The sequence below is a fragment of the Cygnus olor genome, chromosome 3 (assembly GCF_009769625.2).
Source record: "Cygnus olor isolate bCygOlo1 chromosome 3, bCygOlo1.pri.v2, whole genome shotgun sequence".
Lineage (NCBI taxonomy): Eukaryota > Metazoa > Chordata > Aves > Anseriformes > Anatidae > Cygnus > Cygnus olor.
The window spans coordinates 79415968-79441299 of NC_049171.1; the positions used below are offsets into that span (position 1 = coordinate 79415968).

Sequence of the window (25332 nt, forward strand, 5' to 3'; positions counted from 1 at the left end):
CCAGAATGTTTGACCTCATGAAATTCTTAGTTCTTTCATTGCCTTGCTTTAGTTTGCTGAATAAGAGGACACTGACAACTGTGACTTTATTTTAATATACCACTATCTTTGAAACAAAGTTATTGGAAGGAACCAAGAACCTCATTCAGAAAGGTGACTTACATAGAAGCCATAATCTAGATATTTCTGAAACAGATACCTAAACCATGAAGCCTGGAAACTCCTGCAGTGGTTGCTTGGTGCTTTTTTGTCTGTTTGTTAATGTTAAACGCAAAGCACTGTTGAGGCACCTTGTTACAGGTGAAAGATTTGAGACCAAAGCAGACTTTGTCAGGACTTTCGACAATACTTCTTTCTGCTCTTAAAGGCTGGATGTCCCTTAAGCTGTAAAATATGCTGGAAAATATTGCTTTCAATGTTTACATAATTAGCGAAATTCTAGCAAGTCTTAAGGAAGGACTGATCTTTAAAGCTAAATAAAATGGAGGTATTTGACACCCACATAGAGGGTGGGAAGGGGTGTTTCTTTAGGAATAATGGCAGAGCTCAGTTCTCCAAATTCCATGTGAGGCAGTTCACTTCGTCACTGTTAAGTGATACTAATTCCTCGTAATAGGTATATTGCCCTGCAAATAATGTCATGATGCCTAGTGTGGTTCCATAATTAGACTGGAAAAATCTTCAGTTCTCATAACTTTTGACCAGTGTACTGATGGTGCCTTGTACATGGTCTCATGGTACAAGGAATACTTTCTGTAGTGAGGGGAGTTAGTCAATGGAACAACTTACCGACACTGGAGGTGAATTTTTCCTTCCCTCAACTGTGGATGAAACATCAGCCCCTTTAAATTGAAGGGTATTTTTGCCACTGACATCAGGGGCTCTTGCTTTCTGCTACCTATCTCAAGATGGGTGAGTATTTTGTTGATCTTCTTGAAGTTCATCTTCTCTCTGAGCTACGCCACGCTTTTAAGAGAAATAAAGAGACGTTTTGTGGTCTGTGTTCAGCAGGAGATCCTAGATGATCTTAACAGTCATTTCTGGCCTTTGAATCTGAGACAGTCCTAAAGAAATGATTTGCCTGTTTCAAATACGCACCGAGGGAGAAAGTAATATTTCCAAGTGAAGTTAGTTTTTATGACACCTTGTGTTTACTTCAGAGGTAAAAAATTTATTGTCTGGTCTTGCACTAGTAAAATATTTGGAAAGCCTTGAGAGAACTGTAACAACAAACAGAGCATTCCCAATTCCCCTGATGGGCTAATTTTACTAATAGCACACATTTGGTGAAAATAACCTCTGATGTACCAGCAAGATTCCAGATGACAACATTAGTGCACCTGCAGGTTTTAATTGGTGCAAAAAAGGAGGGAATATGAGGTACCAATTATTCTCTCAGAGCCTGAGAATCAAGGACGTTTTTGGCAAGGAGGCTTGTAATTCCAACATAAAATTGCACACAGCATGGAATAAACAGGGCCTGCATTATTTATCATGCATTAGACCATTTTTGACTTGTAAAACTCTGAGAAGGCTGAATGAGAGGTGAATCTTTAACACTGGACCTACTGCAAAGTTAATTATAAGTAATATGTCTGTCTTGCAGATTTAAGGATGTACAAGCACTAGTGAAACACTGTAATTAAATACCAGCTCCCAATCCAGGGAGCAATCTAAAAATGGCAATAATTGGGTAGTTAAAAAAAAAAAAAACACACGCATTGATGAGAAGATGCTTATTACATGCTGGAGAATTTCACTGGTAATTCTAATCTTCTAAAATGAGCTGCATAGAATTCAGCTAATCCTTAACTTAAATTTCCCAGCAAGAGAAGTGCAGTCACTTGGTGGGCTGGAGCCAAATGCAAGTGACGTTTCTTGCTCTATTCTAGTAAATAGCTCTTTAAAAAACCTTTGAATAGCATTGCAGAGACTCCTAAGAACTTCATAGTTCCAGAATGTTACAGATTGAGAGTACCTGGCCTCTTGGTGAGAGAAAAAAGAATCACTGTGGTAAGTGTTCTTCCTAACGTTTGTCTTAAATGCAATGAAAGTCAAGATTTTCTGTCTGTGGAAACAAGGTGAGACTTTTCAGTGACAGTTCACAGCGTGTGTTTGTGTGTATATGGATATACATATGTAAGAAGTTTGTAAGACACTTCCAACGTACCTGGTGGGTGCAAGCAGTTGAGCAGCCCGTAGTTGGTTTTGGTAAAATGTTACCAGAAGCTTTTGACCAGGTCTGGGCATGTTTCACCCTTAGGAGTTTTATCACCTGGCTTTTACTGTGTGATGTGAACTAGAGCCTATCTGCTGTGAAAAGAAAGTACAGGAAAACAAAATGAGAGCAGGCAGCGAATATCCCCTATTTAATGTGAGGGCTGAAGTGCTGTATTTGTGCTTGTGTCACTGTACGCTCATTAACCTCCTGCCTGTAGCCTGCTGTACTGTAGGTGTTCTCCCAGCTCTCCCGTTGTGAGGGCCCCATCAAGGCAGTGTGCAGAAAATCATGCCCAGTGTTTCTCTTCAGCAGTGCTGCTGTTACCTGGGGGGGCCTCCGTCTCTTCATCCCTTCTGCCATTTCCATGAAAGAACTGTGTGTACTGACTGCTCTTGTGGCTCAGGTGATCTCCTCCAAGGGTGAGTTCAGACTGCCAGCATTGGGAGCATTTCTACTCTCAGGTTTCAGAACCAGAAAGGTTTTGGGCTGACCGAGTGAGCATCCAGGTGGCTTCTCTCTTGGACCCCTGTCAAGTAAATGTCAGCCACTGCCACTGGGAAAATTCAGGCCTAGCACCTGGGATCTTCAAAACTGACACAAACTGGAACTGCTCATAAAAGGTGCTGCCATGTTGGCCACGGTGTCCTTCCGCTGTCATAGCCACAGTAAGGGATCGAACGTGTAGGGTAAGCAAACCGCTCAACCTGAGCGACCTCCAGGCTGAGTTTTATGTTGGGCGCTCCAGAGTCGGTCAGTGAAGCAGCTGACTAAAAAGCAGAGAAAGTTGCCGCTGCTTCTCATCAGAACCCCAGACTGCCTGACAAGTGGAGTTCCTGAGGTATCACAGATGCCTTCACCTTGCAACACTAAGCCTCTCCTGTGTGAGGTAAGTACTGAGCTGCTTAGCTCTTTCAGGAATAAAATAAGGTATGGCTAAAGCCTTTGTGTAGAGATTAGTGTTGAAAATGGAATTCCTATGGCCTTGGATGCCTTCTAGGGCTATGCAGATTCTGAGCATCTTTCTTACTGAAAGGAAGTGTAAAGATCAGCTACCTATTTGTCAGCTTTGCATGCATCAGAGCCTTAAATGCATCTTCTATCATGTATTGACATGGAGTAACTGGGTCCATGTCTGCTTCCTGTTTTTTAGGGTCAATACAACCTTGTACCTGGTTGCAGGTTTTATTTCTAACCATTACGTCTGGTAATTCTGTAGAATTGGACCACATCTGAAAACACTGCATATAGCAGTAGTCTTGATAACATTTGACTCTTTATCTCCAAAACTATGTAGAAATGGTGGAGGAAAGTTTGTGCTGCCATTTTTTTCTGATTTTATTTAAATGTGATACTGTTCGTAATGGTCACTCTTTTGTTCTTCAAGCCACCATTCTACAGTAACAACTTCAAAGCAAAAGAAAACTTATAGTAGAGATGGATACTAAAAGTAAATTACTTGTGTTTAAATCCTCTTCTTTCCTGCTTGTGTGCTGTGCCTGAACCAAACAAGGTGTGAGTTAGGACAGGCCTTTCCTGGCAGCCACCCCATGCAGCAGGAGCTGGGGCTCCATGGCACCTTCCTGTCCTCACTGGTGGCTGGAGCTGGGTCAGGAACTGCAGGGCAGCTGCAGTTCTTAGGGCGCAGTAACAGAGGCCGAGGAGATGGGTGAGTCTCTTGAAGTGGTGCTGGTGGAAGGCATTGTCACTGTGGGTGTTAAAGCAGGTGCAGCAATGGAAGAATTTGTGCAGCTGTTTCCCGGTCCGGTTTAGTTTGCTTGAGTTGGATGCACAGAATAATTTAGGTTAGTTGGGACTATTGGAATTAGTTATTTTTTCTGGAAGTAAATTCAGATTTAAGTTACAGATTTGGAAATCATAAGCCTATGTGAGGCTAACTTAACAAGGGAGTTTATTGCTTTCTGCAGCTCTTTGTCCTGCCTCCACACATAGCAGGGTTTAGAAAGACAAAGTGGTGATGGTTTACCTTGGTAGACTGCAGTGCAAAAGTTCCTGAGGCAGAAATAGGGCCGGTGGCTGTCAGCAGGAGCCCCCCCACCTATGCCTGTAACCTCCATCTGTCCCACATAAGGGAGAGTGTGAAGCACTCCACTCACGGGAGGAATGGCAACATCTGCAAGAACTGCTCAGAAAAGAGCAGCTGAATTCAGGTTCCTCTTCCACATCACACCTGGATGCTGGAGGTGACACTAGCAGGGCCTAAGCCACACTGCTGACCATGCGTCTCAGGGACTTTACATTAATCGTCTGCTTTTCCCCTTGTAAATGTGAGTAGAATTTTGCCTAGATTATGCTGAGCATTATAAATAATGAATTTGTCAAGATCTGAAGTGAAAGAAAAACAAAAGATTTCTCAACTTCGTAAAGCAAGTGAAAATAATTCAATGTAAGAAAACCCAAAAATTGCTGCCACACAAAGCAAACATGGATGGTTTTCTTTTCACTAGGTGTTACTTAGTTTTACTACTAATAATTTCAAGTGTGGCACAGTAGGAAGCTCAGATTGCAACTGTGCATCATCTAATGGTAATAAGACTTAGCTACAGCAGCTCTTGTTAAATATTTCCTGTTAATTGGGACAAGCTAGTCTGGCTGCACGTTGTGGTGAGGAGAATTAGAAACAATCTATAGTACTTACAGTAAAGAGGAATAGCAAGACACAGATAGCTGCAAATTTTTTAATTAAAAAAAAAAAACAACAACAAAACAAAACGCGCTCACGTGTGTCTTTATGCATTATAGTACAGTAAGGAGTTGTTGTAGCCTTTTGGCTTCCAAAATAGTCATGGATTCCTGTAAATCAGTGTTTCTCAAACTTTGTGAAAGCATGACTTCTCTTTTTGCCTCATCCATCTTTATGCAACTATTAAATTGGCAGCAGCTCAGTTTCTCTGGGGGAGGGAAACCAGAATGCTCTGTAATTACTGGCTACAAGTGTTTATGGACACTGAGTTGTGTCCAGCAATTAAAGGCATTTAGCTGTTCCCTGCCCACTACAAATGCAGACAATAATTACAGTCTAATTTGCACTTTGCTGCCTTTGAGGAGAACTCTCCCGGGCCCTTTTGCATCTCCCAAGGGGGCTGTTGCCTGGAATTTGAGAAACACTGCTGTAAACCAAACAGGAGCATGAGATTATACCTAAGAGCAGCTGTTAACACAAAGCTGCTTTCTTTGCAAATAAGGTGCACCATATGCTTTGTGAAGGCTTTCCATGCACTGGCTAGTTTCTTTTCTCACATTTGACTTCTGTTAATGTTTTTAGCAAGGTTTGTTCACACAATGTTTCAGTATAGCTGCATGCAGTGTATCAGTCTGTGTGATGCTATGTTGCTATTCATAATTAGCACCTGCATAATATGTTGAAGGAAAATAAGATTTGCTGTTGGGAAAAAAATAATCAGATTTAGCTCTACTGTTACAGTACATATTGTACTGTCCTTTTATGCATTCATTGCTTCTGTTCAAAGTTGTCCTTCGCTATACATTATAATCAAGTGCCAATTAATTTGCATGCAATCAGCTGTCTAGCTATGGCAGGAAAGATTTCTTGTGTGCTTTTCACTGAATTGTATTAGTATTTCCCATTGTATTCACTTGCGATGCCAGCTGTTATGCTTGTTTTTTCCCACCACAAGCGTGTCAACACCTCTGCAGGGGAAGGAACGTCAAACAGGTTGTATTTGTTGTTCTAGCATTTACAAGAACCTGAGATGAAGCGGCACTGTGTTTTTTATGACATCTTCCAACCCCACCCATGCCAAGGCCTTTAGCTGAAGAACATGTGCCCTGTATATTCTTGCTTAGAAGTTAGAAAAATAAACATTTGGAGGTTGCTTCTTACATTTGAAAGAACTTAAACGCACCTGCAGCTCCCTGACCTAACTCTGTCTTTAATTCTGAGAAGAGTGTGGCCCTTGCGCTAGCAGTACTCCTCACTGCTCCTCAGAGAGGCTTTGCTGAGAAGCCGTGTCTTCCAGGGCCATGTCTTCTTGGCTGGCCCTTCTGCACTCCAGGGTCTGGCTCATGAATATGGCATGGGCCGGACCTTGCTCTCGACGCGGTCTAGATTCTGTAGCTTCTGTCGCATCGCAGGTCTCGGTGAGCTGCTGGAGAGAAAGAAAGGAGGAGTCGAGGAGCTTATTCTAAGTAACACTTCAGCCGTTTTTGAAGTGACAGGCGAAAAAGTTAAAAATTGATTTAGGAATGTCATTCTGTGAGACTGCATGGGATTCTTAACATGCATAATTCACAAGGGACTTCTGAAGAATGAACAGGTACTTGTAATGCATAAATTTGGAAAGAAAATTAGAGGAGCTAGAGGTTTAGTACCACAAATGTGCATGTAGAGAGAACTGTAAAATACTTTGGATTGAAAAGGACTTCTGGAGGTCATCCAGTACAAACCCCTCCTTTAAGCAGGGCTAACTTCTTAGAAGTTAAATCAGGTTAGTCTGGGGCTGCTTTTATACATCAAATTTTAAATCCAAGTTACAAAGGAACCTTTGCAGCAGAACTGGAATGCAATTATGAACCTGAAAATGTTACGCACCGTGTCACCCCACTGTAGGATCTCCAGAACTATGAAAGCTTTCCAGAACTGTGCTGTATGAAGGTTTAAGTAAAATGCTTCCTCCTTAGTGCTTTCAATCAAAGGAGCACCTGGACTCTGAGCAGTTACGTTTTGGCCAGAGCTAACCTCACCTACATATAACATAGTCTAAGTGTATCATCCAAGCTGCCAATGGTTGGCAGGGACTGATGGGTCTTCCAAAGGAAGCTTTCCTCCTGACAGCTCTAAGGATGAACTGGATCGTCCTCTCTTTTGAGTACAGGGGCCACACCAATGATCTACTGAGACTTCAGACCTAAATTTTACATGGCTGAAAGTCAGACAAGGTGAATCCCACCACTGGTACTCACCACTGCAGACTGGCTGAATTCTTGCAAGTTAGACTGTAAACTGTTGAAAGTTGGCATTATACCTTGTCATTTGATATGTTCAGCTGTACATACTGTTAAAGCTTATTAGAGTACTAAAGCGTACTAAAGCAGGATTGAACCCAGATGAATAATGTTCAGTCAAATTCTGTTGAAGTTAATGGCAAAACCTCATAAACTGTACCATAAATGGCATTTTTGGGTTGAGAGCAAAATACACAAAGGCTAAAGAGCTTTTTTCACTTGGGAGTTGGAGAATTCTTTGAAAATTAGGGAAGTTATACACAGTTTGGAATGATATTAGCCAAAAAGTGTTTTGGACTTTCCATATCCTCAATTTTCCCGTTGCCAATTTGATTTCCATTTTGATAGGCCAGACGTGAAAGTCAGTCTTAATTACGTTGTCAGCCTCCAGTTGCAGCCACCCTTTATCTCTAATCCATCTTCTCCCATTACTGCTCTGTAGTGTAGAGATAAAGGTTTTAAAATAGAGGAAAGCAATAGATGGCAACCGAAGTTAAATACATTTCAGACAATAAAACAGTAGCACTAGTATGTGCACTGAATTTTCCAGGGAAGAAGGAAACAGAACTGGAAGCCTACTGGGATGAAGGCTGGAAATTGTTTGTGTGCACTATTTTTCTGTTAGAAAATGCTGATTCACAGCGCATGCAGGTTTCCTTGAAGGCTTTTTAGTTTCCTTTGGGAAATATTTCCTGCAGCCTTCCCTGACTAACGCTTTCAGTAATAAGGTTCCAAGGTTCTGGATTGAATTTCGGGTCAAAGGAGACAGAACAAGTGCACTGTTAGTGGGTGCCATTCCTCTTTGTACAAATAATTCAGTCCTGAGTGAGCAAGCAAGAAACGTACTATTTAGTCTGCTTATGATGGTACTTTACCACCTGGGCTGCATAAAACAAAAACTTGAGTCCCTGGTCTCAGTAAAAGGAAGAGCAACTTTTTGTCCCAGTTTGCAATTTTAGGTGCATTCTTAATGGCCAGCTTACCATTACCAATGAATACATCACTCATATATGCACAAAATACTAAACAGTCTCGTTTTCATTGTGATGCAAAATCCAAAACAAATACCAAAATGCAAAAAAAAAAAAAAAAAAAAAGACTACAAGACAAGTAAGAAACCAGTGGTTCAAGAACCTGACAGGTGAGCAGCATGGCAGCTCATGGCCAGTACTGCTGTTCTGGCTTCAGCCTTACCCGAGTTGCCTGACTTGCTGCTCTGGCAGAAGGACCCATGGCAATGTTCATGCTGCTGGATGACTGGGTGTCACTGGTGTTACCTCCATCCGCAGCTGAGAGCCCAGAAATCACCAGAGCACTCGAAAAGCTTCTCTTGCCGAACAGCAGGCTGAGAGTTGAGCTGGTGGACGAGGCCAGGCTGGACCTGAGCAGTGCAGCAGCTCGGTCCTGCACAGTCAGCTGGCCAGCAAGGGGAACAGCAGGGGACTGAGAAAACACAGATGTTGCCGAGTTGTGGAGTGACAGCTGGCTACTAGAAAGCCTTTGGGCAATTTCATGGGCAGATGTAGATGTTTGGATGAAAGGCTGGCGGCTTTCCATCATTGGTCCAGAGTGACTTGAAACAGGGGGCCTTTGGCTTAAAGCAGCGTGTGCCTGGACAGACTGACTCCTGTGTTTTCTCCTGCCTTTAAAAGAAAGAGAAAAATATTTAAGTGCTGTCTTCGGTGGTATCCTAATGAAGTCTATGCTATTGACAGTGTCCTGTGTATACATGTTACTACGGGTTGTATCAGCTTAAGAATCCAAGAATCTCAGACATGAGAAACAACTAAACCTATGAAACTTTCTATTTTTTCCACTACAATAGTTCTGATTTTTGGTCAGAATCGCTCCAGTGGTTCTGCACTGGGTCAAAAGAGAGGAAAATGAGAAAAGACACCAAGAAAGGTACGCTGATCACAGGATCTCACCTCGTCTGCCCTGTACGTTTTAACCTGCCCAGTGAATAAGCAGTGTTGCTCTAACTCCACTCCCCTTTGATATCCACACGAAAGTAGGGAATGTTGAATATCCACCTTAAATGGCCTGGTATAACTTAGCTGCAAAAGTAAAGCATAGACCTGTGAATTAAAAACTGCATATGAGGAATGATAATTTGAGGATTCAGCCAAGTGGAAGGCAGTACTCCATCTACAAGACAGTTCTTAAGCCTGACAGTTTGACTGAGATCCAAGATTGATATTTACAGTACATCACAGATTGAAAAGATAAGAGCACCCCTACTTAAGGTAAGCTGTTGGCGGTTTAAATGAGATTCACGTACAGCTCTTGCTCCATTCTGTGAAGCATCCTAATGCAGCTTCTGTTGGATAGAGTGGATGAACTGTTCTGATGGGCCTAGGCAAATTCTGTCTTCCTGTACATATACCCCCCCGCCTTTTTTAGCATTTACATCAGCACCTTATGTCATGCAAACAAAACGTTTCTGTATTTCTTATGCTTGCATATTTAAATAGCCACAGAATGAAAAACAAAATCAACTTATCGGCCAGTGAACCCTCCAGACACCTGCTTGCAGACTGGCTCTAACCCAGGCTTATGCAGCAAACACCCAGTCATGCGAGTGCCTACTTGGCTTTTGGCTTTCCAGGAAACTCCAAACATTAACACGAGCCAGCATTTTGTCTAGCTATAGCTGTGGGTTAAAGGCAGATAATCTGTTGAGATCCACCAACGCAGAAACAAATCTGAGGCATTTCCAGGTTGTTGGGGTTGTTGGTATTTTTTTTGCTTTGGTTTTTCCCAACACAAGTAGTATGGAGGGGACAGAAGCACTGAAACCCTTCCAAGTATTGAAATGTTGCAGGCATAGAGCAATATAAATCTCATGCTGTGGCTCACAAATATGATTGTTTGCTCAATTCACAAGGATTGCATCCAGTAAGGCAGGATTTCATATCCAATCTATTTACATTATATAGCTGAACCATGCTGTTTTACATCCCCAGGCCTGCTTTCCGGAGGCTGGTATCATTAGCCACATTTTTCAGATGCTGAAGCAAAGAGAATTTAGGAACCTTGGCATGGAGTCAGATGGCAGAGCTGGGCCATAACCTACCTCACTGGAGCCATTCGGCTGGGCTACAACCTAGGTGGTTTGGCAAGCACTGGACGCTTTTCCACCCCATTTACAATATATCATTATTTCTACTGTTAGAACAATAAAAAAATAATTTTATTCAGACGGCATGCTGCACTGCTACCCTGGCAATAAAAGCCCCATGATCTCTGAGAGCAACGGGACAGAGGTGCACAGCTCCATGAGCGTGCTCTGCACTTCAGGCATGATGAGCAGGGATGATGCGCGCTGCTGCCGGGGTCATGCAGGTTCTTCAGACCCGGGGGCTTTGTTTAAGTAAGTGCTGCAGTTTCTGCATCCAATGGTTATTTTAATAGATTACGTTTCTAAATAAAAGGCACGGATTCGAATTGGGAACAGAGGGGCTGCGGTGCGTGGGTTTGTGCAGGGGCTACCGCGGCCAAACATCTGTTTGTGATTTCAACTGCCAAGCTGACCGCTGTCCAAAACCGCTCGATACTCATCCCAAAGGCAGAGGTTAGAGCATTGGACAGGAGACCACCCGTATCTACACAGAAATAACTCTGTCCCTGAAAACAATTAGGAAACAAAGGGTGTTCCATGAACCGCATCATGAAATAAGGACACTTTGGGGGGAAAACCCCACATGTTTCCAATGCTCCTGATTTTTGTCGCACTTTTATATAGGGCTTTAATTGCATTTTGCAGACTCAGTGGCACCAGGCTGCAAAATGAAATAGGAAAGCATTAAATGCACTTGATTCATAGATTATAAGACTAGAAGGGTTTGCTGTGATCATCCAGTCTGCCACGCTATATACCACAGGCCATAGAGCTTCCTGGAATTAACTTCTATATGGCATTAATTACTACTATTATTTTCAAGAAAGGCATCCAACACCTGCGGTCAGGGAGAATCCATCTTAACCCTTTGCCACTTGTTTCGCTATTTATTTACTCTCACTGTTAAAAATGTGCACTTGACTTCAAATTAGAACTTGTTTAGCTTTGTTGTATTTAAGTCTGCTAGAAGCAACTGTCTTTGGTCACCTGTTGTTGCCCAGGTAAGTACTTACAGACTACAATCAAAGAATCTCTTACAATAGAAATTATTTGAAAGCTTTTAATTTTTCACTACAGAACATTTCCCAGCTTTTTGATCTTTTTTTTTCCTTCTCTTCTTTGAACTCCTTCCAAATTACAAAGGTCTTTCTTAAATTAGGGCACAGGGATTGTGCATGGGAGGCCAAAAGAGTACTGACGCACAGACAGACTGACAGACATGTATTAGTCAGGTGACCCTATTCATTCTTTAACATCTGACATAGCATAAGCTTTTTGCTAGTCCTCTAGTATCGTCGTACTGTCCTGATATTTACTGAAGATCAAACGGATCTTGCTTTTTAGGCAGCTCTTTTAAAAACCTTGAATGAGAGTTATTTGGATTTTCTCAATTAAGCATATAGCTTTGATAGCTGCTCTTTAATGTTCTGTGTAGCCGTTAGGATGCAAAGAACTACTTCATGATCAGATCATAGATCATCTGCATCTTTCCCAAGTATAAAACAGACATGTTCTTTTCTCGTTTCTACATTATTGATAACTTAGCCTTTTTATACAGTGACTGATCAAGACTACTGTTACAATTTCTTGTGCTTCTAATTTTCTTAAAAAATAAACAACAGCAAATCAGCTTTCTTCCTATTGTCCCTAATGGTGCTAGTCAGAAAGTTCTCTTTGTTTCATTTTCTTTCTGTTATCAACTCTCTCTTGGGACTGAATACTGATTTACATTTGCTGTTTTCCATTTTCTTGCATTTGTTGTGCATTTCTTCATTTTATCTCATAGCCAGGTAGCTTTTCTTAATTAAGCGTGACCTCTCTTGATTGTGGTTTTCTAGGCACCCAATACATCCTTTTAAACAATTCACAATTAATTTTCATTATTGCATGGCATGCTCGGGATCGTTATTTTACAATTAAGTTTGCCATTCAGATTACTGCAGTGTCAAGTTATGAGTATGCACCTGGGGATTAGTCTAAAGCTAGACTCAATTAAAAGCAGTAGCTATTTTATCCTTACAGCATGATTTATATTCACGGCAAGATTTTCTCCATTCCTGTCCATTATTTTTAATGATAGGTCAAAATGATCTTAACAGGAAACAAACAAGTGTTACACCCTCTAGTTATCTGCCTTAATTGATACAGTAATACCACAACTTGTAACGCAGTCAATTAACTTGACCTTTCATCACATCCTGGTCCCTTAGTGACAGGTCCCATGGTGACCCACTAGCAAACTTAACGTATATTTCCAATGTGAAGGCCAGTATTTCTACCTTACAAACGCATCTGAAGTACTTTTAAATCCGTAATTTAATATGAAAAAGGCTCAGCTGTTAACTGACAGAGTGACTGGCAACATTTAATTTTCTCCTGGTAACTGATGTATAGACATAGTGAGTTATTTGTTATTTGTTTATTCTCCACAAGTGCTGATGAGCAGCCAAACTAATTCCTCAAATAAATCATCATGCTTCTTCTAAGATAATTAAGATTTTTGCATATTTTTAGTTCTGCTGTTCCCAGTCAACAATAAGCACAGGCTCAATGTGTAAACTGAATGGGCATCACACATGTAGACTCCCTTCCATCTGAATTTCTCATTCTGCCTTTGTTAGTAGTACCTCCTAGTCCAAAAATAACACAGTAAATAGTTTGACAGTGGAACCCTTGGTGAGCCACACGAATCACATTTGTCTTACGCTCTCCCAGTAAAAATCTGGAACAATATCAGGAAGCCATCTCCTACACATGCTTGGCCATCAGGAAAGACAAAGGCCCCCCTTTCTAAAATTAGCTTTCCACTGGATATGAGAGAAGCCCAAAAAGCATCTGTCCATGTGGCCCCTCGGGAGAAAACTACAGAAAAAGCCAAGTAAATTGTGCAAATACCTGCACGCTGGTGGACCTCATGTGATGAAGCCTGCAACTGAGGGGTTCCGTCTCTGGTGTGCTGTGAGCTATTGCTCTGGCTTGAGTTACCTGCGGAATTGCCGCTAGATGACCCCCCTCCATTATCCACTTCTTCAACGTTGCCTCTGTCATGGTGAGCTGCCTGACAGTCCTTCCGCATCCTGTTTGCAGGAACAAACACGTGGTCAGTCTACATGCACGGAGAACTTGTGCCACCCACGTCAGGAGACCTTGCAATGTGTAATTGTTTTTACATGTACTTTGGTCAAGAACAATGATGTGCGGATGATCATCTACATTGCCAAATCTCTGGAGCATAACCCACCAACACATTTCCTCATTTTCTGACATGTCACCAAGTTACAGAAAAGACACCCCTATTCACAAGGACTAAACAGTAAAATTCCCCTGAACGAGGGAAATGTCTCTACTGCTAAGTGATTTGAAAATGCATTTTGACTAACATATAGAAAGCTTTGCTTAAAAGCCACAAATGAATGTGTTTTCTGCCATATCTGTAGGGCTGTTCTATTACATTCTGAGTTGTCTGCAATTAATTTTTTTACCCATAGATAACAATACGCAATTACTCTCTTAACAGAGATTACAGTGGAACTGAGACTGCAGAGTGTCTATCTGCATAACCAAAATTTAACACCTACCTTAACCATTTGGATCTGAACCACTTTTTAATGTTGTCCAAACTGACAGGTCCCCCCCAGATGTTCCTCAGTTGGCTGTGCGTCCCAAGGTATGAAGTGGTTAAAGGGGAAACGTACATTGGATATCCCAGTGGCTGATCGCATGAAGAATTAATTAAGTTCCGCAAGACCTGTTTATTATTCTGGATGCTTCCTCTCTCTGGGTTACGATTGCGCAAGAAAATCAGTTCCTGCTGCTGCCCAGCCCACAGTCCTCTGACACACTCCTTGTTGACCTACAGGTAGGTAAAACACAGTGTGGACCACGTAAAAACATTTGTTACTTAAAGTACAGAACTATGTGGTCTAGGTAGAACAGCAGTAGCAGGGTGCAAGCATGCCGTGTCTTTGTACCAACAGGTTTTATGAACTGCATGAGCAGCTACTCCCTGGTTAAGCCTGGGATGTTGCTTTTGATGCACAAAATTACTGGTGCAAAGCAGAAGTGAACTGAACAGCGCTCCCCTTGGGGCCTCCAGTCCCTACTCTGACAAATATGATCAACCTCCTCCTTTTTTACTGCAGTATTAGAAAGATGGTTCATGTACCTTGATAACCTTGAAGCTCAAGTAGCTTTTGTGGAGCATGATAACTTTATATTCATCTGCTCCTTCATCTACCACATGCCTCAGGGTTAGCAGCTCTTCTCTGTTGGAGAGTACAGCACTGCGCCAGGCAGGGTCCCCTTCATGACAAATCACAACCTTTTCTTCAAAAGATTGGATTGCTTCATACAAAACTGCTGGGTCCTCATACTCATCTGGGCAGGTGAACTGGTCCTGGTAGTACAACAAGTATTGAAAAGGTCAGGTATATTTATGAAAACACAAGAACTATTAACAAAAACCTGTAGTTTTTTGTTGTTGGTGGTGGTTTTGGTTTTTTTTTGAGACAGTCTGCCAAATAGCCCCGCAAATGACTTGTGTCACAGCAAGTGTTGGGGGAAGTAGAACAATTAACAGTAATACAGAAAGTGTTCTGTTGTAACCTGTTCTGATTTCATGTCTCCACTGGACAAAGGCAGAGAATGAGAGCTTATCCACTTACAAGTTATAAAGTGGGAAACCACAGGAGGCAGAGCTTTTGGATAATCTAGAGGGAGATCAAAATTACCTGGGACATTCCACAGTTCTTGTGGAAATCCTTCTTTTCATTCTTGTAAAACCACAACAAAGCACAGACTGTGAATCCATCAACAAGTATCACAATATTGGGTTACTTCATTAGCTGTCACAAAGCAATACTTGCCAGTGATTACTTTCACAACATTATTTTGTCCAATTCGCTTGCATTAATTCAGAGCAGTTCCACTTCAGTTACATTCAGAGCAATTATAAATACCATGGATTATCGAAGTGTATGAGCCTAAATAATATGCCAGAGCAAGAACAAAATCAATTCCAAGCTATACAAGGGTTGACCTAAAGAAACTGGAGTGACTTCAATGGAGGTGTGCCAGAGTTTTACAACTGAAAACAGAATGGGGTCAGAAACAGCATGATGTAATCAAACACAGCTGTGACACTAACCCCCCTTCAAACCACCGCTCCTCTCAGCTGTGACTTTTAATGTATGGAAGTGTTTTTCATGTATTGCCCATCACCAAAGGACTAATAAATTAACAGTAAAATTAGCCTAATCAATTTATTGATTTTTTAAACTTACTGATCAATTTATTTATTTTCAGCTAAAAACCATCATTATGGTACCTCTGCAACTAAAACATGACGTGATCATCAGTTTTGTTCTAACTTTCATTAGGCAGGGTCAAGCTCTGCAATAAAAATAGTTCCAAATGGACAGCTGGGGGTACCCCATATCAACTGAATGTAAAATAAATATATTCTGAGCTTTTCCATTTTGGTTAAGGAAGTTTCTCAGAATAAGGCAACAAGTACTCCATTTCCCTCTCATTTTTAATTTGGACAGTTTCCAAGTTTTCCTGTATTTCCCTAAGAAAACAAATACAACAGTAAAAGTTAAAAAATAAAATTAAAAAAATATATATATTAAAGGTCCTACCTGATGTAGCTTCAGAGACATTCGGATTGCCGGGGCAACCACCTTATGCAGCAGATCCATGTCTGCAAAGACCCACTCATCTTTCACTGCTATCCGGAAGTCTCCTTTGAACAGCGCGTGGAGTCCATAAAGAAAGGAGTCTAAACTGCAGGAGAAAGGCAGCAGTCAGTCCCAGAAACCATCTCTGGCCCACCAAGCCAGACCCCAGTCGGCTGCCCAGCACAGGGAGAACCAGGACATGGACCTGGGACTGCACGCGATGGATTCTTGAGGTTGGTATAAAGCAAAGGCTGCATGTTTCTACTGAAAACCCATTCCTTTGGGTCAGTGTTTTCCCTTTTGCTTGCACTGCAAGCATCTGGCCATGACAGGAGTGTGGCACCTGAAACAGAAGTCCTAAGGATGGGAGGATCACGTGGGTGCATCAGGGTGCTGCATCGCCGCAGTGCCAGCTGCTTGGCAATGCCTAGTCAGGCAACAGAAGCTGCCCCCTCATTTGAAAATGTATTGATCAGCCCTGTCACTGTTAGCAGTTCTGCTCACAAGGTAAAAATAATTAACAGCTGTAAAATATACATTTAGCAAATCTGAGACTTCTGCCATGAAACTCAAAACCAGGCAAACATTAAACCAGACGTACTGAAAAGAATCCCGAGTTTCACAAGCTGTTCAGCAAACCAGGTGAGAGCATGAATTAAACCTTAGGCATTTCATACTGAAACAATGAGCCTTAAAGCAACCATGGCTGGGTTTCTTTTTTCATATATGCAACTAGATGTAACCAGTTCTGCCTGACCTTGGAGGACGGTTTGCCTGGATCTGAGATTGAAGCGAGATGTTAAAGGGACAAAATGGAGCAGCTGTTAGAAGATGGTTGCACAAGGGCTTTGTGAAGAGAAGCAGTTAGCCTGCAGCTCCAGCCTGCACCATGAATTGTGAGCTCTGCACAACTACACAACAGCCACTTAGGTAATGTTTATAGGAGGACTGCAGACCTAACACTGTTCTGAAGAACTGATCTTGAAATTGAGGAAAACAGAACCATCTGTTAAAAAGCAGGCATCTCTTACAAACCCGCAGGACATGGTTTCGTCTACCTGCCAAGATTTTACTCACTCTTACAACAGTTGATTTTTTAGATCGTAAAGGCTCTGAGGAGAAAAAGCATTAAGATGTTAGAGTTTTTCATTACCATCCACACTTTCTCCAGAGAATGCATAATCTTTCCACTTAATTGAGCTTTCTTAATTATTTTGGAAAAGAAAAAAATATTTTACATTTTTTTCTCTTCAGAGAGAGGGAAAAGAGAGATTAGGAAATGGCTTGGCCTACCTTCAAGCTCAAACATTCTAATTTTGCCCATGGTGGGTGGCATGTTTTAGAAATTAAAACAGAAGGATATATACCGTTGTTACTGTTTTTCTCTGCAAAAGCACCATGTAATACAAATCAACTGATCAGTGGGACTGAGGCCACTCAGTAAGGCAGGGCTTCTCTCACTGCTGGGAACAGTAGGAGCACAGGGAAGCTCTTGTGAATTCCTACCTCATTTGCATTTATTAGTACTAAGTTGCATATTAAAACATGCCTAGGTTTAAGAGGCAGGCACATACGCTCAGAGCTTCAAAACATTCAAGCACGGGTTTCAATGGGAGTTGTTACATGTCTTCAAAGAATGAATCCCTGCTGACCCTCGATCAATCATCTCTGGAGTACGGAAAATGATAATATACCCAAACCCTACTGAATAGCTAGGAAAGCCCTAGAATAAACCAGATAGAAAAAAAAATGGTGGGTGCAGCCCATGCACCCACAAATCACCTCCCTGAAGCAGATGAGAAATCAGGAGGTGTCCTTCCAGTCGCCCACCCAGCAGACAGCATGCAGCATATGTGAATGAATCCCTGCCTGGAAAAAAACACTTCTGTACCTAAATACATTTTCCAGGATGAAACTGAAAAAAACGACCCCAAAATGTGCACCTACTAATGGCTCAGCGGTATAGTTTTTCCCCAAGTAACACTGCCTGCATTTGCTATGAAAAGTTGGCCGGGATGAAGGAAGGAGCAAGCAGGAAAGAGAACTGTTTTTTACATCATTAGAGGCTTTCAGACCAAATATGAACACCCGAGTAGACCAAGAGTTTGCATTCACATCAAAGTGCCTTATAGGCATCAGCACATGCTAAACAGTGCTGTGAACAGCAACATCTGCTGAAAGCAAGGCCATGACTAGGACAGCTATGCAAACTGCAGCTGAGCATCAGCAGAGGGAGCGGACAGAAGCACGTACAGCTCCCACTGTGCTTAGTTTGGGAAGACTTATCCATTTCCCATCCCTCTGCATAATAAGTTCTCTAACCAGCATTTTTAAGAACAAATGTGACTGTTACAAGGAGCAAAGCGGTGGCGGGAGGCTGAGAGACAATTATTTTATGTATTGTATTTCCCACCAGAGAGGTTTGGAGGACATTGCTGTGTTCACAAAACCATTCAATTTTCTTATTCCTCTGCCACTTGTAATGAGGCTTTCGGACAAGGCTTTCCTACCTATAATGTGACACTAACTCAAGCCTATAACACACAGCCCTTAATCCACATAAAATACAGCTGTTGTTATTCCTCTCATTGTTATGCTCTCTCCTGAAGACACTAATGAGATTACGAGGAAGCTATGAGCCAACAGCTTTGATCTCTGCCCTGACTCTAGGTTGTTGCTACTTTCTTGGCCCCATTTGAACATACCTCAATTAGTCATCTGCTGCAGTTGCAGGCTCATTCCAAGTATTTTAAAAACTAGTTAAGGTAAATTCAGATGCCAAAGAAACTATGTTAATCAGGAAAACACACAACTGCTATTTCTGGCAACACTTCTAACCCTCTGAGCTAAGACCTGAAAACTTGCTATCACAATGGCAAGCTGTTTCTAAAAATGCAGGTGTGGGGGATGCTGTGGCTCTCGGACGTGCAGCAAGGAGGGGATGAAGCAACACCGCAAGGACCAGGGGAGGGCAACAAAGCCAAAGTAAATGCTCCCCCCTTCTTCACTCCTTACATTGCTCCATCAACTGGAATGAAAAGCATTTGATACAAGCCCCCAAACAGTACAAATGGATGATGGCTCATGAGCTGGTGAATGTGTCTTTGTGTATTTTCTACCTCAAACCCAATCCTCTGTCTACAGTTTATAGACCTCTCCCAATGTTAATTGTAGATTTATTTCATTAATAAAGACACGTGCATGCCTGTGAGCCAGTAATCACCTGTACATCTCAGCTTACCTCAAAGAAATATCTTCACTGGCAGCCCCTTTAAATGCGATATTTTAGATGTTTGTGGTTGTGAGCTAAGAGTCAAACTTTTCTCCCCTGCTCCTGTTCTGCTCAGCTCTGGCACACACAAAGCTGCACTGCCTGCTCCAGCTCCCGCTGGAAGTATCTGATGAGAGATACTTTATTAAGAGAATTTCCTTTTTTTCCAAATTTGAAACATACACTGAACATTTATTTATTAGTAGGTCTAGAGGCTGAATAACGTTATTAAGTATTTTTTCCATAGATGCACACTGAAACATATCACTCACATTTGAATAAATGAATGGTAATGTCATGTCATTCTTCAAATTGCATTTTGTGCAGGATGTCTCCTAATAACAGTTTAAAAGAGCATGTGATTTGCATAGCAATGTTCTGCCTTCCTAATGAATGCATTTATAGTATAATCTAGTGTTAATGTTGGGTTTCTACTGACATTTCCATGAACAGGTACACTGAATAATTATTTACATACATTATATAAGAGCATTTAAAACCTTGGTTTACACAGTGACATTTACTGATTAATAGATTACACAAAATCATGTGTAAATGAGTGCAAATTGATAGTTTACATACACAATGTAAACTTGAATCTCAATTCTGTAGCGCACAGCTCAATGTAGCACGTTACCTTTGCATTCCTATTTTTGTGAGGCAGTTGGATGACTGTCACTCCTCAAGACACATTAAGGGCTAGACTTTGTCCACACAAAGTTTCCTCCTTCCTGCACAGTCACCCCAGAGAACAAAACATGGGCACCAAAGCACAGATTCTTGGACGGTTTGCTCACATTGAACATATCTGAAATTCTTCACAGAAATAAGCATGTGGGGAAGAAAATTACAACACCTATCTGCCCACTACATCTCAAACCCATCAAGAAATCTCTAGCAACACCATAGACCAGGTGCTTCACAGCCAGAATTAATAGAAAATCCAAGACGAAGTTCAAGGTAATTTCTAAGTGCCAGCCAGATTAACCTAAATAATCATGATACCTTTTAAAGGAAAAGGAGTAAAAAAAAAAAAAAATCACCTAAGAAATGATTCCTCCAACTTCTGATGCTCCACAGTACTTCTCTCCCATCTGACTTGAATATAGACCTGCAGCAAGCTGAGAGTTGCAGCCAAGGACCAGCAATAACGCTCTAAATTACCCTCTGCAAGAGCTGAGCCTCTGCATCAAATACACAGCGAGAGGAGGGAGACCTGCCATCACTGCCAGACGTTAATCTTTGGAAACATTTTCTGGCCTTATGGGTGTTGCATGCATTGGACAAAGTCTCCTTCTCCTTGGCATGCCATGTACAACTATCAGAGTCTTGCTACTTACTGCTTCTTTGTGTTTAAATAAGCTGTGATGATCTCTGTGAAGCAATAAAGACAGTAAGTATGGTAAAAACCGCTCTTCGTCCTGTACTCAGCTGAATTTGGGGGATTTTTGTTTAAAAAGTCTTGATGTCTGAGGGTAAAGTACCCAACTTTCTCACTAGGCAATAATTTCTACTGAAGTATTCTTGTCAATTAAAAAAAATAAATATATAAATTCTTTAAGACAAAAATAAACAACATTCATCAAGCTCAAGTCATGTTTTGTAGCCATAGCAATTTATAACTTGAATTGTGCTACTCAGATTCCTATTTTTTTTCCAGATCTTTCTGACAGATGAAAGATACTGAAGATACCTTACCCAGGTGGGTAAGTGACACAGTTTTCACAGTGAAACTTCTCTAGGAGAAACTTTTGTGAAGAAGTGCTGAAAAAGATTCTGACAGAAGCTTCCATTTAATCCCTTTTATGACATAAAGTACATTTTAAAAATACAATGATTCAATACTGCCTTGGAGCACTTTCTTAATAGAAAGGAAAACCAGGACTTAATTAAAGATAAAGGATTATATATAATAGAATCGGAAAAAACAGGGATAGAGCTGTGCAATGCATATGACTACCACAATTCTTTGCTTTCTACAGACCTATTATCTGCAAGAAAAGATGTTTTTAAATACTTGAGTGTCCACTTCCCAAAAGACAGAACCTGATTTGGTTCACTGGTTATGTTCCAGATTTTAAAATGACTTCAATATAGCTGACTTGTGCAATTCTTAAAATCTTTCCAGATAATTATCCTCAACATTCATACTTTTGAGGTCAAGCTTTGGAAAGTCTCTGATAATATTATCTCTTTGCCTTAGCTACTAACCAAGTAAGCCAATAAAAATAGGCGACATTGTTACTGTACCTGTACTAGTGCCAAACCATCATAATGAAGATTTTAAGATCCTGTGGAAAGTACATGCAATGTGTTGACAGTTTTAGGAAGCTTTTGTGATATTTTTAGAAGCATTTCTAGTATCACTGTGACATATCTATTGTGGGCCCAGATCAAAATCACTTTAATCTTTTGTGTAAAAAAATCATAAATGCTCATCAACTTTTCTATCACATCCTCATACTCAAAAATTTTGATCATCAAAAAATAGGGCAAATTTACTAAACATTGCACTAATCTGAATGTATAGAAATTAAGGGAAAATAAATTCAACCCAGAAACCCAGAACAAAACTAATAGAGAAAGGGAATATGCAAAAACAAACAAACAAGCAAACAAACAAACAAACAAAAAAACAGAAAAGAGGTGACAAAAGCCACTTGAGAAAGCAGAAAGGAGCAGCACACTAAGAAATAAGCCATGTGGGCCAGGAACATTTTGCATGACTGACTGAACAAAGATGTGAAAATAGACATTACAAAACATCTCAAAGGATAACAAAGCTAGAGCAAATGTTTAAAGGTCTGATTTATAACATAAAGTGCATTCAAATTCACCCATGCTGCCTTTGTTTACTTGTTAATAAGACAAATTGTCCCTAAGGATTTGTTGATAGAAGGCTAGCTAGCTTTATTCACAATTTTGTGCCAATACAGCAAGGTCACTTAGAGACTCTGTATCTATTAAACTGTTCTATTGTTACTAAAGTCTTGTGAACACAGGGATTTCAAATGCACCTAATACAAAACTAAAATTAGGTGGGAAGGTAGACTTTTTTTTTAAAGATTATTAATAAAATGCCTTATCTATACAATCAATTACTCAGGCTGAACACCTACAACAGCATAAAAGGTATGTTATAAAACCCAAACAAATTAGAACCTCCAGTGAAAATGGAAGAACCCCTAATAAAAATGTAAGAAGAATAGCATATATAGAAATAAACTTAACCAAGTAATAAAAGTAATAAGCTAGATTTTTTAGGAAGAAGTATTTTGAATGACTGACTGACCGACTATGTTAGACCAAGAACAGACACAGCTGCAGTTTCAAGACATGCAGGGTTCTCTCTTGGTCACCAGAATGAAGTGGCACAATGACTATGAAAAATAGCCCTGAGGAATACAGTACACTTACATATTTGTTATTATTTAGCTAACTAGCTGTTAGATTACTTAGCAGTTTATTCCCCCTTTGGAGGACGTCAGGGTTTCAGTAGCCAGGCCAGACTCAAGTGAACACAAGCAATAGCCATAGGTACACTATGCAAGATTCTGCTGTGCCATATGAAACAAAGACTAGTGTTAGTTATTAAGCAAATTACTGAAGTAAAAGATGTCCAGGAATGGCAGAAATCTTTTTTTTTCTTTATAGAGGAAATACTTCACCTTGATCTAAGGTTCTATTGAGATTCTACAGCAAGTGAAAAAACACAAACAGATCTTGACTTAATGATGAGGAGAAAGGATTCCCAAAACTTACCTGATGGCCATGTTGTGAGCTGCAGTTCCCAAAGCTCTTCGGCCCAGTATGCACAAGGCAAAGGAAAGCGTTACTAGTGGAGAATCCTCATCACTGTCCAAGTGCTACAAAGTTTTAAGAGTAGCATGTAATTCTAGACACAAATACGGTCTTGATAAGCATTTCAATACTATAAATGGTAACATTCATAAAATATGTCTGTAGATGGATCTGTACACAAAAACACTCATTGCAATTAAGCAGAACAAGAAGGAAGATCATCGCAATCAGAGGCTTTCTGCAAAATGCAGCTTATTTTGCCCTCTGACTAGAAACTGAACATTTCAATCTCAGGTAGCAAGATCAAAAGGGAGGGAGGGGATCTTTGCTGCTTTGTTGTTTTTGTTTATTTGTTTTGCTTTTATTTCTTCCAGACAGGACTTTCTAAAACAGAGCGGACTGCTTATTGCTGAAAGACACTGCAAATGGAGGCAGCAAAACCCCTCTGCATGGGACAACAGGTGCACATGAGACCCCCAGACACACTTCAGAAGAACAATCTAGTTAGAAAACTGCTGGGGAAAACACTTCTGGTGAATACCAACATATATCGAAACTACATGCCATTGATGACACTGACCTCACATTTTAACAAGAAGTCAAAATGTTTCATTTACGTTTACTAGCTTAGGAGGGTTTTTTTTGTTGTTGTTGTTTTTAAACTGAGATTTTTGGAAAAAAACACAACACTTTGCTATGAAGCAGGAGGAAAAACTTAACCAAACTTCCATGAATTTGAACCTTTAGGAGAGTACACATTATTATTTTGGTCCATGCAACGAGTGATTTCTTTGACTCTAAAACTGAAGTCAGCTGTAACAGAGAATGGAGCTCCTTCTAAAGAGTATACTAATTTTCAGGGTGCACACTGAAGCTTTTTTAAATCTCATCACATAGTTGACCTTTACCTCTACACAGCTGATGAATTACGGAAAAAGAGGAAAAAGAAAAAGATGTAAAAAATATACATATGAATTGTTGTGCACACAGACATGCACTGGTGCAGGCATTTGTTTGCTCTTTTATCTCTAACTCACAAGATTTTCAAGTCTACTGGGCATGCCTAAATCTATCATTTTATTTGATAGGTACAGCCACATAATGAGTGAAGAATTGTCATTTAGCAGAGACTTTCTCTGCACCTTGGGATTCTTTGTGTGTCCAAATTTGGGAGATGAGACCTGGAACTGAGCAAGGAAAGAGATAAAACATTCCCAGCAGGAAGAGCTGGCAGCAAGGCTTAAAGGACAATTCAATGAAAACACCACCAAATGTAGTGGCATGCAGAGGAACTCGTGGAACAGTATTCAGGTGCAGAGATATGAGAAGGAACTGAAGTGGAGAAGAAACATTAAGATTCACTGATGTTACTGTTTAGCTAAGGTCAGCGGTAGCACTTGGGATGTTCTATTAGTGATCCTGAATGAAAAATGCACAAATAACATCATATGGTGGCCAGGAAAGATATACTTCTCATTTTCTCCCCATTGTCAGCAATAATAAGAAAATTAAAACCAAGGAATATGCTTGTCTGCAACTGTATTCTCCCTCTGGGCTATTTTGAGTATTCCATGGAAATACAGTAGGGCATTTTTGCCAAACGACTGCTGACCATCAGTGATCCTAGTGGCTGAAAGCATGCAAATGTGTGGCAGCAAACCTGTCTCTGACCTTCTAGAGCCGCAAGGTCATTTCACACGTTTTTGTGGTGTAGTTCACCTCTGAATGTCGTGCTCTCAGGGGTGATCTATGCTAGCAGTTAGTTTGGTGTGCACTTCCCTACCACTTGAGGACTGTATCCAAGCACAGGCAAATGTTTGGAAAGGGCACACAAACGTGGACGAATGTTTGGCAAGTGTACCCAAACACTGGCAAGAATGAAGAACAAGAATGCTCTGATGATATTCCCTGAAGAGAGCCCGCTCCAGCACCTGTGAGCACTTGCTATAGGCACACTTTCTAGAGATGATAAACTTAACAGTGTTGGAGAGTGTGCACAGTAAGGAATGGGTTCTGTATTCAACAACTACAGCTTTGAAGCTTCTTAAGGCTCAGTTTTTTGTACAAGAGTAGTCTCTAATATGTGCTTTTTTCCATTCTACAAAACATAGATTTTCCTTTAAAAAGTTATATCTGATAGTTTAAATGAAATACATTTTCCTCTATTAATCCTGAGCAAGAAAAAGAGTAACCATGCATCATTTAACTCCTATCTCAGGAATTAAAACTACTACTGATGAAAAAAATGCGAGCTTAC

At 40.7% G+C, this 25332-nt stretch overlaps 1 protein-coding gene and 1 long non-coding RNA gene across 7 annotated transcripts in view; one reads left to right on the forward strand and one right to left on the reverse strand.

The window, feature by feature from the left end:
* Positions 1 to 1998: 1998 nt before the first annotated feature.
* LOC121068724 lies at positions 1999 to 25326 on the forward strand. The gene is made up of 4 exons (XR_005819065.1): positions 1999 to 2013; positions 2534 to 2640; positions 20935 to 20976; positions 23450 to 25326. It is a non-coding gene; the product is annotated as an uncharacterized LOC121068724 (long non-coding RNA).
* Positions 2592 to 25332, reverse strand: part of PCNX2 (pecanex 2) — a 158575-nt gene continuing 135834 nt past the window's right edge. For 3 of the 6 annotated variants that reach the window (XM_040554127.1, XM_040554129.1, XM_040554130.1), the window contains 7 exons: positions 23037 to 23140; positions 15965 to 16109; positions 14491 to 14721; positions 13904 to 14178; positions 13221 to 13402; positions 8399 to 8847; positions 4010 to 6348 (listed from right to left, as the gene is read on the reverse strand). In XM_040554127.1, the coding sequence (XP_040410061.1) occupies positions 6175 to 6348; positions 8399 to 8847; positions 13221 to 13402; positions 13904 to 14178; positions 14491 to 14721; positions 15965 to 16109; positions 23037 to 23140 (1560 nt within the window). In that variant the 3' untranslated portion in view covers positions 4010 to 6174. The other 3 variants (XR_005819063.1, XM_040554128.1, XM_040554131.1) reach the window with 3 other exon arrangements.